Source organism: Amphibalanus amphitrite, unplaced genomic scaffold (assembly GCF_019059575.1).
Source record: "Amphibalanus amphitrite isolate SeventyFive unplaced genomic scaffold, NRLGWU_Aamphi_draft 000357F_arrow, whole genome shotgun sequence".
Classification (NCBI taxonomy): Eukaryota; Metazoa; Arthropoda; class Thecostraca; order Balanomorpha; family Balanidae; genus Amphibalanus; species Amphibalanus amphitrite.
In genome coordinates, this window is record NW_024881851.1 from 431,396 (window position 1) to 446,860 (window position 15,465).

The 15,465-nt window shown below is 49.5% G+C and overlaps 2 protein-coding genes across 3 annotated transcripts; one reads left to right on the forward strand and one right to left on the reverse strand.

The window, feature by feature from the left end:
• Positions 1–102: 102 nt before the first annotated feature.
• LOC122389407 (NADH dehydrogenase [ubiquinone] iron-sulfur protein 3, mitochondrial-like) lies at positions 103–5,301 on the forward strand. Its single transcript, XM_043381409.1, has 7 exons — positions 103–462; positions 1,748–1,828; positions 2,124–2,245; positions 2,717–2,842; positions 3,145–3,257; positions 3,511–3,643; positions 5,047–5,301. Exons 1-7 carry the CDS (start codon positions 399–401, stop codon positions 5,194–5,196), a joined length of 789 nt encoding a protein of 262 aa, XP_043237344.1. The 5' UTR covers positions 103–398; the 3' UTR covers positions 5,197–5,301.
• A 337-nt stretch (positions 5,302–5,638) lies between these two features.
• On the reverse strand, positions 5,639–15,465 carry LOC122389406 (lipoma-preferred partner homolog). Of its 2 annotated transcripts, XM_043381407.1 has the most exons (11): positions 15,390–15,465; positions 14,101–14,761; positions 13,192–13,432; positions 10,805–10,965; positions 10,257–10,449; positions 9,218–9,432; positions 8,671–8,923; positions 8,205–8,374; positions 7,290–7,468; positions 6,581–6,701; positions 5,639–6,275 (listed from the first exon to the last, which is right to left on the reverse strand). In XM_043381407.1, the coding sequence occupies exons 4-11, from the start codon at positions 10,955–10,957 to the stop codon at positions 6,144–6,146; spliced, it is 1,416 nt and encodes a 471-aa protein (XP_043237342.1). In that variant the 5' UTR covers positions 10,958–10,965; positions 13,192–13,432; positions 14,101–14,761; positions 15,390–15,465; the 3' UTR covers positions 5,639–6,143. The 2 variants fall into 2 exon arrangements, with proteins under 2 accessions (XP_043237342.1, XP_043237343.1); XM_043381408.1 differs by lacking the exons at positions 14,101–14,761; positions 15,390–15,465 and adding an exon at positions 12,509–12,579 and having other exon boundaries at positions 13,218–13,265.

The window sequence follows — 15,465 nt, forward strand, 5'->3', positions numbered from 1 at the left end:
AAATATTACAATTATGTGAGAAACGGCTTTGGTAAGAAGAGAAATGACGTCACTATAAAAATTTCAAGAAGTGATAGCATGCAGAAAGCTGAAACAATGAACGTGCTTGATTCTTGATGAATAAGAATGAATCTTTAAAATCTACTGAAATCTTCTTTAAGAAAATGCACTTTCATCAAGCAAAGTTGGTTGTCACTTGCCAGCAATTTTGTTCGAAGAAAAGTGTGCGCTATATTTGTATATATGTGACGTCATATTATTTTCTTCTTCACTCAAAGGCCACTGAGGGGAGCAAGGGAGCAAGTTAGATTAGTTAGATTCGGTTTGTTAGATAAATTCGATCGGTTTTGATTTGGTTCCGAGTTGGATGGTATTTCTGAAGGTATAAAGTGTTAAAAATGTTCTCCTTTCGCATTATCAGAGGAGCATCTGCTGCTATCACCGGCAATGTTGTGAGGCGAGGTATGTATATGAATATTTTGTCTTATCATTTTTATAAAGGGGATTAAAGCAATTAAGTCTTGCAGCTTAATCTGTTTAAATATGTGGCTTTCCCAATACAGTAGAATCCGCTCAATAAATCCTCGGATGATAAATTCAGCCATTTATTGTAGCCACTTGAGCTGTTCATGGATTTCTCCATAGAAGCATACTTAACTGATGGGGTAATTAAGGCCACTGCGTAATAATTCAAAAATGTTGTGTCACCAAAGTGGATTTACTAACAGGATTCTACTGAATTCTGTTTCACTTCCTTATTTCCTGATTATTGCTTGAAAGAATATGTAGATATAAATGGACTCTAATGCAAGAGAAGGGTAAGGAATCCGCAATAGGAGGCTTGTGATGACTTGGCACTATGAGAATGCACATGGCATCAGGAAGTGAAGTCTGCTGGCTAACGCTCACTATGATTAGCAAGTCAAACAGTAGCTTATCCACCTCTGCATTAGGAATGATAATGTTAGCTAAAGCATAAAAAGTATTCCTGTGGCAGTGATTTCACCATGCAGGCAGTAAAGACTGAAGGAAATGGTGCTCCTATATGTTGGATGTCTGTGTTAATCATTTATCTTTAGTGATGTCTTTTGGTGACCTCTTTAAGCATAAAATGTGTTCCTATCTTTGAAGCCAGGAGTGAGTCAAATTGCACTCCCAGGTTACAGAGAAGCTGGTGCATACATAAACAACATAGGTTACGATACACATTGGTCATTTCATCCCCAAGTGATAACAAATTTTATCTCAGGTTAACAGGTCAGGGTCCAGGTCATTCTGGGATGCTACAGAGCCAGATGATGTTGTCCTGGCTCCATCAACAAACTCTTTCAAAGAGAGGCTTGACCAACACTGGGCCACAAAACCATCCTCAATGTGATCCAAATCCAGTACCTATGCTTTGAAGTGAGGTTGAGTCTGCTCCGCACTCGGCGCCGACCGCCGACGGCCGGCCAACCGTTCAATGCAAGGCTCGGTGCTATGATGTGCCAATATCACAATACAGCCTGTGGGATGGACAATTTGTGTTATTGTTAAGGATAGCACGTTTTATTTGCGTTTTCACAGACGCCTCGCGGATATCGTGCTGCCGAGTCCATATGCGTTTGCCAACCTAGCTGGTTACCGCATTTCGGTGTAAGTGCCTTTTTTTTTGCTTTGGGATCGTGTTTTTGGACGGCCGCAGTTCTCGAGTATTGCTCCTGAATCTGTTGCCCCGTGCATGTGCATAACATCGCGTTATTTTCAGGTGCCAGTGTCGGGCAGACCAAGCCCTTGGCCCAGCTGCGACACATCCGATCGAAAACCACAGCTTCACAGGCCGTCAGTCGTAAGTTACTCCTTGTGTTGGGGCCTCAGGCTTAGTTTTACAGATTGTTAGGGCCATCAAGTTTACATCTTCAGAGTTAATGTCAACAGAAAGGCGAACAAAGGACGGTCTTTAGAGGAGCATATGTTTATAAAAGGAGTAAGGAAAATGTAATTTAGAAAGCTGCCCTTTGCATGCAGCACGGGATTGGAACCTGTCGCTTCCCCCTAGCACAGAATCGTTGAATAGCCCGACAACCGCTATGTTGTTTCAATTTTCGCCATTTGTCGTCAAATGCGTGTATGCTGTTTTTCAGCGACAAGTCTGAAGGTTGATCCGTCTCAGAAAAAGTCTCTGTCGGACTTCGGCAAATATGTGGCTGATTGTATGCCTAAATACGTTCAGAAGGTTCAGATTTCATCAGGGAATGAGCTCGAGGTGAGTTCGTCATGTAATTGTTTTTCATGTGTTATTTTTTTATATGTCCCAATATAACCATAAGAAACTGCACCATTCCTTTAAGTACGACGCTTGCTTGCTTGCATATTAAAGCACGTTAATGATGTACTTTTACATCTTCTTCTAACCAGCTCTTTGTTATGAACTATGAAGGTCTGTCTTAGTTCACGCACGATGCTGTCCAAAAAAAAAAAAAACAATGTTCAATGCCCAAAAATTGAAAGTCCTGAACTGAAATTTGATTTGACTCAAAAAGGAACTGTATTTTTACTTTGGTTATTAACAAGCTGTTCAAAGCCCTCTTTCCCCATATTCTACCCATATACGAGGCGAAGAATATCAGCATCTGAGCATCCTCCTCGTTACGGATGTGAGCTAACGGGCAACTGTTTTGCCGCTGCCTGCTGTGTGGTCTAGTCACACAACCCTCACTATGCCCACCCGTTTCAGATCCTGATAGCGCCGGAGGGCGTGGTGCCGGTGCTGCAGTTCCTCAAGGACCACCATAATGCCCAGTTCGCTGTCGTCTCGGATATCACGGCCATAGACGTGCCGTCCCGACACTACCGATTCGAGGTGGGCAAATGGACCAATGTTCATATACGAGTCTGTTGCGGTCACAGGCCTCCGATATGCCGAAACGGAAACACTGTGTTTTTTTTTTTTTTTAATCACTGGTATGCTAAAACTCCTAAGCTGTAATTTGTGTCTGTGTTCATCAAAGCACCATTTTCGTCGGATACGAAAACAAAAAATAGTGGCGTCTCTAACGGTTTGGCAACACGATAACACTTAAACGTTTTTTTTTTTTTTGCTAAAACGGAAAGGCATGTGGGAATAATTTATACGGTTTTGATATATACTCCTCCGCTTTTCAGCTGATCTACAATCTTCTGTCGCTGCGTTACAACTCGCGGATTCGCGTGAAAACGTACACCGACGAGCTGACACCGGTCGACTCCTGTGTCGAAGTCTTCAAGGGCGCTAATTGGTGCGTATGTCCCTTTATTTTGCTGATACAGGCATTGTGGGGGAGCATTATGCGAGGCATCCATTATTTCCGGCATAGTCTGTACTTTGTTTCTTCTTTAAATTTGTTGTCATTATCGCTGAAACCGTTCTCTTATCGCCTAAAGCAAAAAAAAAAATCATACTGACTGATCCATGGAAATTCATAAGACCTGTGTCTGATTATCTCTATCCCAGTGCATTTCAGTAATACAGAATCATCGCTGTGCCGGCAGGTATGAGCGTGAGATCTGGGACATGTACGGAGTGTTTTTCTCCAACCATCCCGACCTGCGGAGAATTCTCACCGACTACGGATTCGAGGGACACCCGTTCAGGAAGGACTTCCCCCTTTCCGGATACGTCGAGGTAACGGCCGGGCTTACCATCATGTGTAGCACGACTAAAAGCCGTAAAGGATGTCCGTCTCCTTGCCACTTGTCAGTTTAGCTGATCGTGTTGCGTTTACCATGTCACTTAACCCGCGCCCGGCTGGGGGTCCTGGATTTCCACGCCCTGCTGGGGGGGGGGGGTTTGAACACCCCCCCCCTTGTAACTCGGCTCCTGAGCCACGTAGCGATACACGGAAGGCGGCGTTCGAAAGAGCGTCAAAAATAATGACGAAATCACTTCGGTCAATTTTTTGGTCAGGTCAAAGGTCAGGTCACCAGAGGTCATTGAAGGCAAAATTTCGCCGATTTCCAGGCCGAATGTCGAAAATTTCCAAGAGGCCAACGCATAACTCGGGAACCATAGAGCTACAGCGCCGCGGAAAAGCGCATTCGATAGCCCTATTAACGCCCTTTCTGAGTAATTCTCTCAGATTTGACCTAACGTCAACGGTTTTGCCTGCAGGGGGCAAAAACTGCAAAAATAGATTTCGGAAACAGTTTTTCTGCAATAACTTTTGACCCAAGCCTTGTACGAGCTTACTTTTACCGGCATCGTGTTCCTCTCGTCAAGACGCATCGAATGAAGTATAACTTGACCTTGAAAGGTCAACTTGAAAATTTGACCTCAGGTCAAGGTCATGACCTGACCGGAAAGGGTCATGTTGCATATCAGTCGATCCGTATCGTCGAGCTGAACACATCTAAGGCGTTTTCATCGCTCTAGCATGCCTCTATCAAAAGTTATTTGCGAAAAACTGTTAGATACCATTCGTGACCTAAGATGACCTCAGGGCACAAACAAGGGTCACGGACACCATTTTCATGTTCTGTGTGTCTAAAACACTTGTAATTCGGTGTTTGGGAGTGTTTATAATGTCTTTCGTCCAAAAGAGGCGCATTTCAATTTTCTCCCATTGACTTATAATGGGGAGGTCGCAAAATTGACCTGACCTTAGGTCATCGATATCAAAATTCTGAGATATACATTTTGTACATGCTATTGCTCTTAGCAATCGCTGAAAGTTTCAAAGCGATCGGTCACTCGGTGTAGCTATGACAGACATTGAAACTTTTTATGAGGTGAGGTCACTTCAAGTGACCTGGTGACCTGACCTTGAATGACCTCGGTCTGAAATTTTCACAATATGTGCAGAATGGATGTATGATAAGGTTTACAAAAAACGGCGGCGCTCCGCGCCGCCGTTTTTGAGATATTCGCGAAAAACCACAAGGGCGGGGTGTTTGAACACCCCCCCCCCCTTGTGGTTTTTCGCGAATATCTTTTCATTTTGGTTTCATTTTCATTTTCGTTTCATTTTGTCGCCTGCCCCTCCCTTGTTCGTCTAACCCCAGTCCTGTGCGTCTGGTCCCCGTCGGCAGGTCCGCTATGACGACGAGGCGAAGCGCGTGGTGGTGGAGCCCGTCGAGCTGGCCCAGGAGTTCCGCAAGTTCGACCTCGAGTCGCCCTGGGAACAGTTCCCGGCGCACCGCTCCAAGCCGGCCGCCGAGGACGTGCCCATCGACAAATGAGAGCTGGACGGCAAATGCTGGACTCAGTCAAACCCGGTCCGGACTACATCAATAGATGAACTATGAGGTGCACGGTATGCCAATATACTTGAGTGTGTATGTGTAGTCGATATTTTACAATTGATCCGGATTGTGTACTTGTGTAGGTGGGCTGAAGGGTGGAAGTCAGAGCCTGTGGTAAACATGGCTTCTCACCCAGGCCCCGGCCTCCACCGTCTCACGGGAGGAATGATGGATCACCAACAAAATTTTAAGCCTGAAGTGTACACATTACACATAGCCGGGCGGGCACGATTCGTATCATTCAGTTAGTGGCTACGACTAACCGTGAATGAATGACCTTTCTTCCAGCAGAGACCGCCTCAGAATAATGAGTTAGAATGCGTAATTGAGAAAACAATAAGATAAAGGCTTAAGGGTAAGTCATTTTGAAAGGCATTGCTATCAAGCACAGAATCATTTATTGAATAGCGATCCGACGATTTCACATACACCCTCATATCATTCAGGAATGGTCAAGTAAAGATACTTGCATTCGCATTATTGTATGCGATAATGACTAATTTCTAATCATTCACCAATCACATGTGAAAGCTATACCTACAGCGCCACTAATTCAAAAGACGATGAAATGCTAGTGGAATAGAAAATTGTAAATAATCTCAAAATAATGCTTTGACAGCACAAGCATAACACACTTACATCGTAAATAAAAAGCATTACGATATATCCAACCCATTGGTCACCAAAAAGGCGCGAACTAAGGTCAGAAGGACACCGTCCGGCTCGGTTTCTGGCACCGTTCCTCGGTGCCATCACCGTGCAGCCGGTGTCACGTGGTCAGATTACAAATAAGCCCTTTCACGGTAAGCACAGCACTTCGAACGGCACAATATGGCACGGGACAGTCAACGTCCGCCGGCCGCCTCTCGGTTTCACGCGGCTCCTTACAAATTGGTCGTCATCCGCGATGTGAGGGCGCGCACGCGCTTGGCGTTGCAGTTCTTGCACAGGACGTGGCCATCGAGCGGGTAGCAGCCCCGGCCCTCAGCCTCGGATGACAGCACGAGTCCGCAGTCCTGCCGACAAACGCCCAGATGTCAAACCACTCACGCACAGGCATCGCACGCAGACACATATGTACGCACTAACAAGGGTCAGGATCCCAAACATCATATTCCTAGCGTTGCTTTATATTGTTGGATGAATACAAATGTTACATTATTTCCTGTCGGTAGCAGCCCGTTACAGTTCAAGTGGCCAGCACTCCACACCTCGTACAAGCCCGAGAAGTCGACGGTTCTCACCTTACGCCAGCCCCTATGGCGACGGTTCTCACCCGAGAATGACTCTTACGGCCAGCGATTCTCGGTCTGGTTCTTACCTCACACTTGTAGCAGGAGACGTGGAAGCTGCGATCGAGAGCGACCACTCTGACGGCCTCCTCCTGACCGGGCTCCGGCATAATGGGCTCGTGGCACACGCTGCATTTGGGCGCGAATTTCCTGGCGACACAAAACACGTCGCCTGCTTGAATTGCTCATAAAATATTGCAGGGCTGCATTTAACCTGAACTATCCACGTCACATGCACGTTACATATTTCTAATGGTCTTCGATGTTTCTCAGTATCGCTTTCGATACAAGCTTTATCATCCATCGTTGGTCCATCCATGAGGCTCGGTAGCATGAAGCAGCGTCCGCAGCTTGGGAACCAAGGCAAACATTGACATGATAACTAAGCTCATAATACCAGTCATTATTTGCTTTTCGAATAACAGAGTGGTTGAAAGATAGTGTGGTGATTGGTAATACGTGCTAGCTCTTGTGCTGCATCCATCCACATGTTTATCAGCTTACCAAATAATGGACTGGTGGGTAGGTAAACATAAAGGCACAGTGAGTCGTGAGATCGTCAGATAGATCGAACACAGTGAAAGGCTAAATTAGAGCTCATAGCACATCAATAATTATGCCCATACCCAATCCCACGAAACAATTACTGCCGACGGAATTCACGCCCAACAAACAAGGAAACTGCGCAAAAGAAGTGAGAAAGAGGTAGTTGAGACAGAAAATACGTCATTAGCATACCTGTGGAAATCCTCGATGCAGTGAATTTGGTTGGCGGCGTCGACGGTGAAGCACACACCATCCAGCGACTTCCCGCACACGACGCACGTGAAACACTCTGGGTGATAGGGCTTTCCGGTGGCGCGCAGGATCCGCTCCAGAATCGGCTTGGTGCACACGCTGCAGCGCTCCAGGGTGTCCTGTCGACAGGGGTACCGTGTCAGGGAGATCTTGTCGATAATGGTACGGTGTGAGGGGGATATTGATGGAAAATATCGTGCCCAAGCGTTCCATCTCTGGTATGGAATGTGATTGCTTTATGTAACATCGGCTCCAGTAGCGAATCCAGGTGAAGGGGGCATCTTCACTGGAAGGAAAACGAACTGCATGGGAAAATATTTGCTTTGAATTGAGGCAACGCACAAATCGAAGTTTTTGGACCTTGGACAAACTTTGTTAGTAGTAAATATTTTCCGCAGCGTTTACTACGAACTTCCCGGATTCACAAATGAGTGGTTCTAGAATTTCACAGGTTCTATGACATGTACAGCCCACCGCTAAAGTAATGTGTGGTTTTACCAATCTCAACGGATGGCTTTGACCGACGATTTTTAAATGCAGACTGATTGAAAAGAAGACGTCAATAGATAAAGTTGTAGCTGCAAGGGTGAAGATACATGTCAGCTACATTTAAAGTCTCGTTGCAGTCTGGCTAATCGTTCCTAGGCTTCAGAAGCAGAACATACCCATGACTGAAACCACACATTACTTCTACTGTGGACTGTACCTACTCGTATATACTGCCTCCATTTCCATGATGCTTTCGATGGACAGTCTGAGGCTCGGACTGTCCATCGAAACTGAGACACATGCTTTAGAGTTCAGATATATATCGTTATTATCGGTAAGATGATAAAATATCCCGTATTGACCTACCATGTAGCACTCCTGGCAGTGCGGTTTGTTCTCGACGGCGAAGAAGGGCCGTCCCTGCAGCAGTGAGTGGCAGCCGTGGCACGTGAAGCAGTCCACGTGGAACACCTTATCCATGGCCGTACAGCCCGTGCCCTCGCCGACCACTTTGTCTCCACACTTGGAGCACATACCTGCCAAACAGCAAAACAGCGTCAAACGACGAGAGAAGGAAACTTCGACAGGTTTTGCCTTTTGGGAAAACAGCCCTTTGAAAAGCCAGGTGCGGTGACGTCCATCTCACGATACTGATATACTGTCAGCTGTTGGATATACAGAAAACTGAATGAGTATGAGTAAGTATTGATATCGAGAAATAGATCAACAGAACACATTGGCTGCTTCCAAAAGACAAAAGTTGGCTTGATAGCTATCTTTCGAGTCAATCAAGTTGATTTTAGCTATACACCGGCTACAAGAGAAGTCTCACCGAAGAAGTCTGGCTGAGGGTTGTCGAGGCCGTGCACCAGCAGGCTGGTCAGCGAGTCCACCTCGGCCTCCCGGCCGGTGCGGTCCGGGTTGGTGATGGGCTGAGCGCTGGGTGCCGGCGCCAGGCCCTGCGCGCCCGGCGCCACGAACGGTCCGTTCAGCGGGTACTGGCCGCGCGCCGGCCGCTGACCGCCCCCGCCGCCGCCCCCCGGCCGCGGCCGCATCGGCTCGTAGATGGACTCGTACGTGGAGCTCTGAGGGGGAAACACGGGCTGGTCAGCGAACACGAGGTGCCCCTGCAAGTTGGACACTAAATTTTTCAAAATTATTTTTCCGAACAAAACGTTCATTATGCTTTAGCAAAGGGTGCGATGCAGCAAAGCCTGAAATAACTGTCAACCTGCTTAGTGCTCACTGCTCACATCAAGGTACATTTTACGCATCGATGACAATTTGCGATATCATCTCATTTAACGAAGAGAGTAAGCTTTCGAAACACGAAGTTCAATGGACGTGCCCCTCCTCCGGCCAGTGTCTATCGGACGTACCGTCTGCGAGAGCGGCGCGTAGGCGTTGAACTGGTTGGCGGCGCTGGGCACGGTGGGCGGCGGCGCGCCCCGGTTGGCGCGCCGCAGCTCCGAGTAGCTCGAGCTGACGGGGGAGGGCGGCGCCGGCAGCTCACCGCTGTACTCGGACGAGTCCACGTACAGTTCGGGCGGCGGCGGCGGCGGCAGGTCGTCCTCTGGCGGCGGCGCCGGGTAGCCTGTCCGACGGCAGGGCAGTCGTCAGAGCGGGGGTACTGAGCTGTCACAGCGGGGAAACTGAACGGCCACAACTGGAGGAACGGCTGTCACAAGCGCCCAAAACAAAAATGCATTTTGTGGGTTCATCAATAGCTACAGCCACTGGGTGTTGCGAAAAAGTCACATGGAAAAACTCGTCGAACTTGACCCACTTTAAGGCCGCCCCACACTGGACCTCGCATGCGGGTTGCGGGTTTGCGGGTTTTCAGTTTGCGGGCATAATATAAATGCATAGAGTGATTAGACCGTTCCCTTATAGTAACTTCATGAATGCAGTGAAGCCGGTACACCTTCAGAAACTTACATATAGTCGCAATACCAGCACAACGAACCAAAATTCGACTCCAACGAAAAACCCGCAAACCTCGCAGAACTCGCAGACCTCGCAGCGAGGGAAATAAAAAGTTGACTCAAAATCAACTTTTGGAATGCGCTGCAAGGTCGCTCGCAAGTTAAAACATGCAGACTCGCTTGTTAGATGGTAGTGTGGGTCACTCAGCTTAGATTGTATTATTTGATTTTGAAGAAATCCGAAAACCTAAAAACTCGCAATCCGCATGCGAGTTCCAGTGTGGGGCGGCCTTTAGTTCCAGGAGACGGCACCAGTGACCTGGAACCAAACACGTGTGACAAACAGGCTTCTGATTAACCTTTTTATAAACAGGGAGAAAAACAGCTATAAAAATCACTCTAGTGCCATTCACCCTCCTCCGGCCGCAGGTCGAACCTCAGCCGCTCAGCCGTCTCGTCTCACGGTCTCGGGTCACCGCCCACAGCGACATACCGGCCGAGCCGTTGGTGCCGTGCTGGCCGTACGCGTACTGAGAGGGCACGTAGGGAGGCGGCGGCGGTGGCAGCTCCTGGCCGCCGGCTGCCGCCTGCTGCGCCGAAAACTCGGGCGGCGGCGGCAGCGGCTGGCTGGGCAGCCGCGGCGCGCCGACCGCGCCCGGTGGCAGGTCGGCGTCCCCTCCGGCCACCTGTCGACACGCGCCGACCGCCACACGAGTGTGTCAGTGTTAGGAAAACAAATAACGGGAACCGTCATTACTAAGACCGATCGTTGTCGGTTCACTGAGACAGTAAGCAAATAAGCATCTGACCTGTTCCGTGGAAGCCGTATAATACTTTCCACGCGAGTGATAACAGTAAGCTTATGTTTCGCATGTAATTGGAAACCCCCTTGGATGCAGACAGACAGGAAGTCGCAATTCGCATACGTCATTCGATAGCAAGACAACGGCGGAAAACCGAGACGACATTGGACACCTCACCACCAGTCTGTTTATGACGCCAATCCGGCACGGAACAGCAGCTGAAGATCACATTTCTCACCTGCTGTTGAGACGGCTTTTTCGGTTTGGGCGGCACAACGGGCGCCACCTTGCGCTGCTTGGTCTCGGCGCTGCTGTAGCCCTGCGGCGTCGAGTTTGTGATGTGCAGCTGGCTGAGCGCGCCGTCCAGTTTGCGGTACAGGTCGCCGCTCATGGTGGCAGCTGAGAACGGGCAGACAGGGGCCAGGCGGTGTCAGCGCCCCCAGTCCTATACCCAGGCGCCGGTCACAGCACTGCGCAGCGGTCGATAGCTCAGTCTGAGCGAGGAAACTGCCTCGGGAACGACAGCTGGGCGAAGGGGTGCGCAAGGCTGAAATTTGCGCTACATATGCTGATTTTTAACTTTAAAGGCTAGCTCGGACACCAGGGATCAATAACGGCTTGCGCCTTGCAGTGACAAGCCTGTCACTGCACCTGTAAGCTGTAGCCCAAATACCGTTGAGACGGTATTCGTGAGACCATCATATGTTGCTTGAGTCTGGGACAGACTCCATCTCGGATTCGCTCTTGATATTTTTATTGTTGAAGTCGATGGTGTCGGTGGCAGCTATTTGGCTCTACCCGGACAGTCTCGTCGAAATCGACTCGACACCGCTGACAGCTGGACGGACCTACCTATTTGACACTCGTCTTTTCGCCTTTCGTTCCAGCCCTAGTCTTACGTAGGCACCAGACAGTCAACAGGGACCCAATGACCGGGATCAGTGGTCAGTGGCCATACGCCGGCCCGTAATCCGTCCCAGCACAAAGATAACCGTCTGCCTTGTCCAAAGTCCGTGATAACACGGTTCAATTTTGGTTGTCAAACTGTGTTGGTCGCGACCACCGACGACAGGCTTCAAGCCTGAGCGGTGTTGCTGACTAGTGGTGAGTGCAGTGTGCACCCTCCATTCAGCATAGTTTAAGCAAGATTTTAAATCCGTACATCACTGAAGGCTCCAATTGCGGTTGGCATCATGCGAATCTTCGGTACCTACAGGAAAAAAGCAATGCCACTGGGAACATGAGCTTCGGTAGGTCCAAAAACCATGACACAGGGCTTCAGGGCAAGGTATCAGTATAGCAGTGGCCAGTGAAAGCTGTTTATCAGCAGCACTTTCACTAACGACCTTTTTGTGCTGAGTTGAGTCCCCACTCGCATTCCGCACTCATCGTGACCTTTATCCCCATATATCCCATCCGTACATGCACGGGAAAAACAAAACACAGTGCCTATTTCGATTCGATGAAATGGACGAGCTAGGAAAGTTCACCGTTACTCAATGCAACTTAGGACCCGCGTACCCCCTATGGTCCCCCTGTCCCCACCCGCCGCCCCAGCTGACCCACATTCTTTGTCGGACAGCCTTGCATGACATTGGTCGCCCCCCTCCTCCCGCTCCCCCCGGAACCGTGAAGGCCCGCTGTGGTGGAAGTTCCAGTGAGCTGAGTCAGCCGTGTGTCAGAGCAGTGTGTCAGAGCACCGTGTCAGTACATTGTGTCAGCGTTAGCGACGCCATTCCTGACTCAGTGTGCACACGGGCGCGGGCGGACCGAGCGGGTGACGTCACCGATAGCTCGACGCCACACGATTCGCCTCCCCCGGCCCCCTCCCCCCAGCACAATAAGGAACAGAGGCTGGCTTTCTCCTCTGGCGCGGCCAGCAGACTCGGCAATGCTACTAAGATGTGACTGGCACACACCTGACCACCACACCAGTACTCACCTATTGAGATGTGGTCCTCGTCGCTCCAAAGGTCAGCACACGGGCGACCGTCGAGACCTTCGCCCCCCAGCCAGGCCCATGTCGTCCCCTATCTCTCTGCGTGTCCACTAACACGAATGACGTCACGCATGTGGGCGGAGCTATGGGCGGAGCCTAACGCACGCGGCAGTCCAAGCCGCCATATTTGAATTTATATTTTAATAGAATCTTGCCGATATTTTGGGTGAAGTCAATTTATATGGATAGCTTGGTGACAGTTAAGCTATACGAATAATAATTTATTATGGATGTGCGTATATTCAGCTTGGAATTGCAATTAAAGTTCCGCACCGCATAGATTCGAACTCGGGACCTTTGGAATACTGCGCGGGCACGCTAACCACTACACTACCGCGACCGCGCGGCGGCCGGCGGCAGGGAGGCTGCGGAGACATGGGGGGACATTTTACGCTTTTGTGAAAAAAGCAAAAGATTTAGCGAAAAACACGTAATAGATAACTTGCAGAAAATTGTCTGCTCTTTTAGATAAGATACTTAAGTTTGATATATCTTGTGCAGACTTCATTCTACAGTGCTTCGAAAATCGCTCATTTACATGGGGATTGAACGGGGCTTCGAGACTTGACTCCAAATGACGTCATGAGCTGACGTCACGAAAAGGTAGAATCGCCGGACGACCCTACCTGGTATATAGGGCCTTGCCCCCAGCACTGCGTCGGACGCCGTCCACCGTCGCTCGTGCCGCAGCCGACTGTCGGCTCACCACGGCCGTCCGCTGGGGCCGCGGGGAGTGGCAGGTACGGTCTCTGACAGTGGCACCCCGGACAGCCTGACGGGCGCCGCCGAGGCTTCGAGTTCGGAGCGTGGCCATTGCAGAGGTGCGGTTTTTGCGCCCCTGTCCGTCCGCCGGTGCCGGCCGACGCTCTGTGGAAAAGGGAGGAGGTCAGAGGCTGTCTCACCCTAACATGCATTGTTCCGGATCGAGAACCATATGTTATGGTAGGCTCAACTTGCTTATGTTGTCGAAAGAGAACAAGAAATAGAGAGAGAGAGAGAGAGAGAGAGAGAGAGAGAGAGAGAGAGAGAGAGAGAGAGAGAGAGAGAGAGAGAGGATAAAGAGAGAAGAGAGAAGAAAGAGAGAGAGAGAGGGAAGGAATGAGATTGAGAGAGAGAGAGAGAGAGAGAGAGAGAGAGAGAGAGAGAGAGAGAGAGAGAGAGAGAGAGAGAGAGAGAGAGAGAGAGAGAGAAGACAGAGAGATAGAGAGTGGGAGGGGAGAGAGAAAGGAGAGAGAAGAGAGAGGAGAGAGCGAGAGGAGAGAGAGAGAGAGAGAGAGAGAGAGAGAGAGAGAGAGAGAGAGAGAGAGAGAGAGAGAGAGAGAGAGAGAGAGAGAGAGAGAGAGAGAGAGAGAGAGAGAGAGAGAGAGACCTCAGTCAGGAAACAATAGAGTTCAAGACTACGCACAATGCACAGCCCGGTGCCCCTTAGGCCATTATGTAACGTAAGTATTGCACGCATGCCAATGCCTAGAGTAGCAGGGCAGGTGCAAGACTTTCCCAGTGATTTCAAGGTGGCCGTGAGAGCTGTGCCTCACCAGTCAGCTGTTGAGATGCGCTGAGGTCTGAGCCAACACGATACCAGCGGCATCCCGCCGAGTGCCGAGCCGGGCAGATATCGTCATCGTCAGGTGTGGTATCCGAGTCTCGCATCGTCAGGAGTCAGGTGTTCCAGCAGTTTCAGGTGACCGCGCCGCGGTCACCTCAGGAATCCGCCCTGGTATGATCCGCAGGCAGGATTCAGCTTTCCCGAGCTATGTTAGATGTAAGCAGCCCGGGTCAAACGATCTCAACTGCGTCGTAACTCTCCTATGAGCTCGTCTATATCAACAGAACTGCTGCATTGTCCATTTCATAGTTACGTGATCTTCATTAGTCACCATGGCTGAAAGCCCTGACAACCGTCCTGGGAGTCTGATCTCCGACTTCCGAGGCCTCAGCTGAGCCAATATCCAGGGTTTTGGTTCAGGGACGTGGTAGCATTGTTCCCGATTCTAATCTGACTTCGGCTCCGGGGCCCGGGCTCCTGATGGCTTTGTCTCAGAGTCTGATTCCGATCACTCGTCACTGGTCGGTCCAGCGGGTGGAAGTTCAAATCCTTGAACGGTTGGTCGCCGACAATGAACGACGCACCGTTCGTTGGAGTCTGCGAAAAAATCACAACCCTATGAGGCATCCCCGTTGCCGATCTTCTGTAATCTGTGGGAAAAGGAACGGGACAGGTCAGGTCACGGAACAAACAAGAGATCGATAATGGCATTGAACAAACTAGCAAGCAGAGGCGCAAGGCGCAAGCCTCGAATGAACCGATAGAACGCATCGTCGCATCGGCATGTCCTTGATGCCTAAATGGAGAAGTTGTCGGCTAAATCAAGGTCAGTCAGGTCAGCGACTATGTTTATAACTTCCAGCATTGTCTCACGCCTGAACGTCAAAATTACAGGTCGCAATAGAGAATATAGATTCTTCCAAAGCCAGATTATTCGAGACAGTCTCTTTTCGCCTTTTACGAACCTTACACATTACACAACACACGGCGCGAATTTTATCCCCAGTCCTGGTTCGATAACATTGATCTCACTGTCCTCAACCCAAACCGTGGGATAACCGTCATGCCCGATGCCGTGAGGCGTGAACCGTTTTTTTCGTCACAAACTTTGACCGCACAGGCATAGACAAAATACTAACTTGTCTCATACGAGCTTTATCCGATTCAAATTTCAGTAGGTATCATGATATTCGTCTTCCAGCTGAACCGAACCTTCACTAACGAATATTTTAAAACTTAAGAGTTAGGTATCTATTCATCTACAATTCTTGTACTTACGGAATACGGATATCTGTCCCTGCGATCCTGGCCTGGAACGACCGAGCCCGCGCGCTTGACTTTACGGGTTTTCGGG

What these genes read in the sequence shown, in the direction of transcription:
- LOC122389406 (XM_043381407.1), bottom strand. Translation starts at nt 10,957, where the DNA reads ATGAGCGGCGACCTGTACCGCAAACTGGACGGCGCGCTCAGCCAGCTG. An exon ending in CCCTCAGCCAGACTTCTTCG is followed by an intron (nt 8,375 to 8,670) that starts GTGAGACTTCTC and finishes GCTGTTTGGCAG; the next exon opens with GTATGTGCTCCAAGTGTGGA. An exon ending in TCTCCTGCTACAAGTGTGAG is followed by an intron (nt 6,276 to 6,580) that starts GTAAGAACCAGA and finishes GTTTGTCGGCAG; the next exon opens with GACTGCGGACTCGTGCTGTC.
- LOC122389407 (XM_043381409.1), top strand. Translation starts at nt 399, where the DNA reads ATGTTCTCCTTTCGCATTATCAGAGGAGCATCTGCTGCTATCACCGGC. An exon ending in AGCTTCACAGGCCGTCAGTC is followed by an intron (nt 1,829 to 2,123) that starts GTAAGTTACTCC and finishes GCTGTTTTTCAG; the next exon opens with CGACAAGTCTGAAGGTTGAT. An exon ending in CCCTTTCCGGATACGTCGAG is followed by an intron (nt 3,644 to 5,046) that starts GTAACGGCCGGG and finishes CCCCGTCGGCAG; the next exon opens with GTCCGCTATGACGACGAGGC.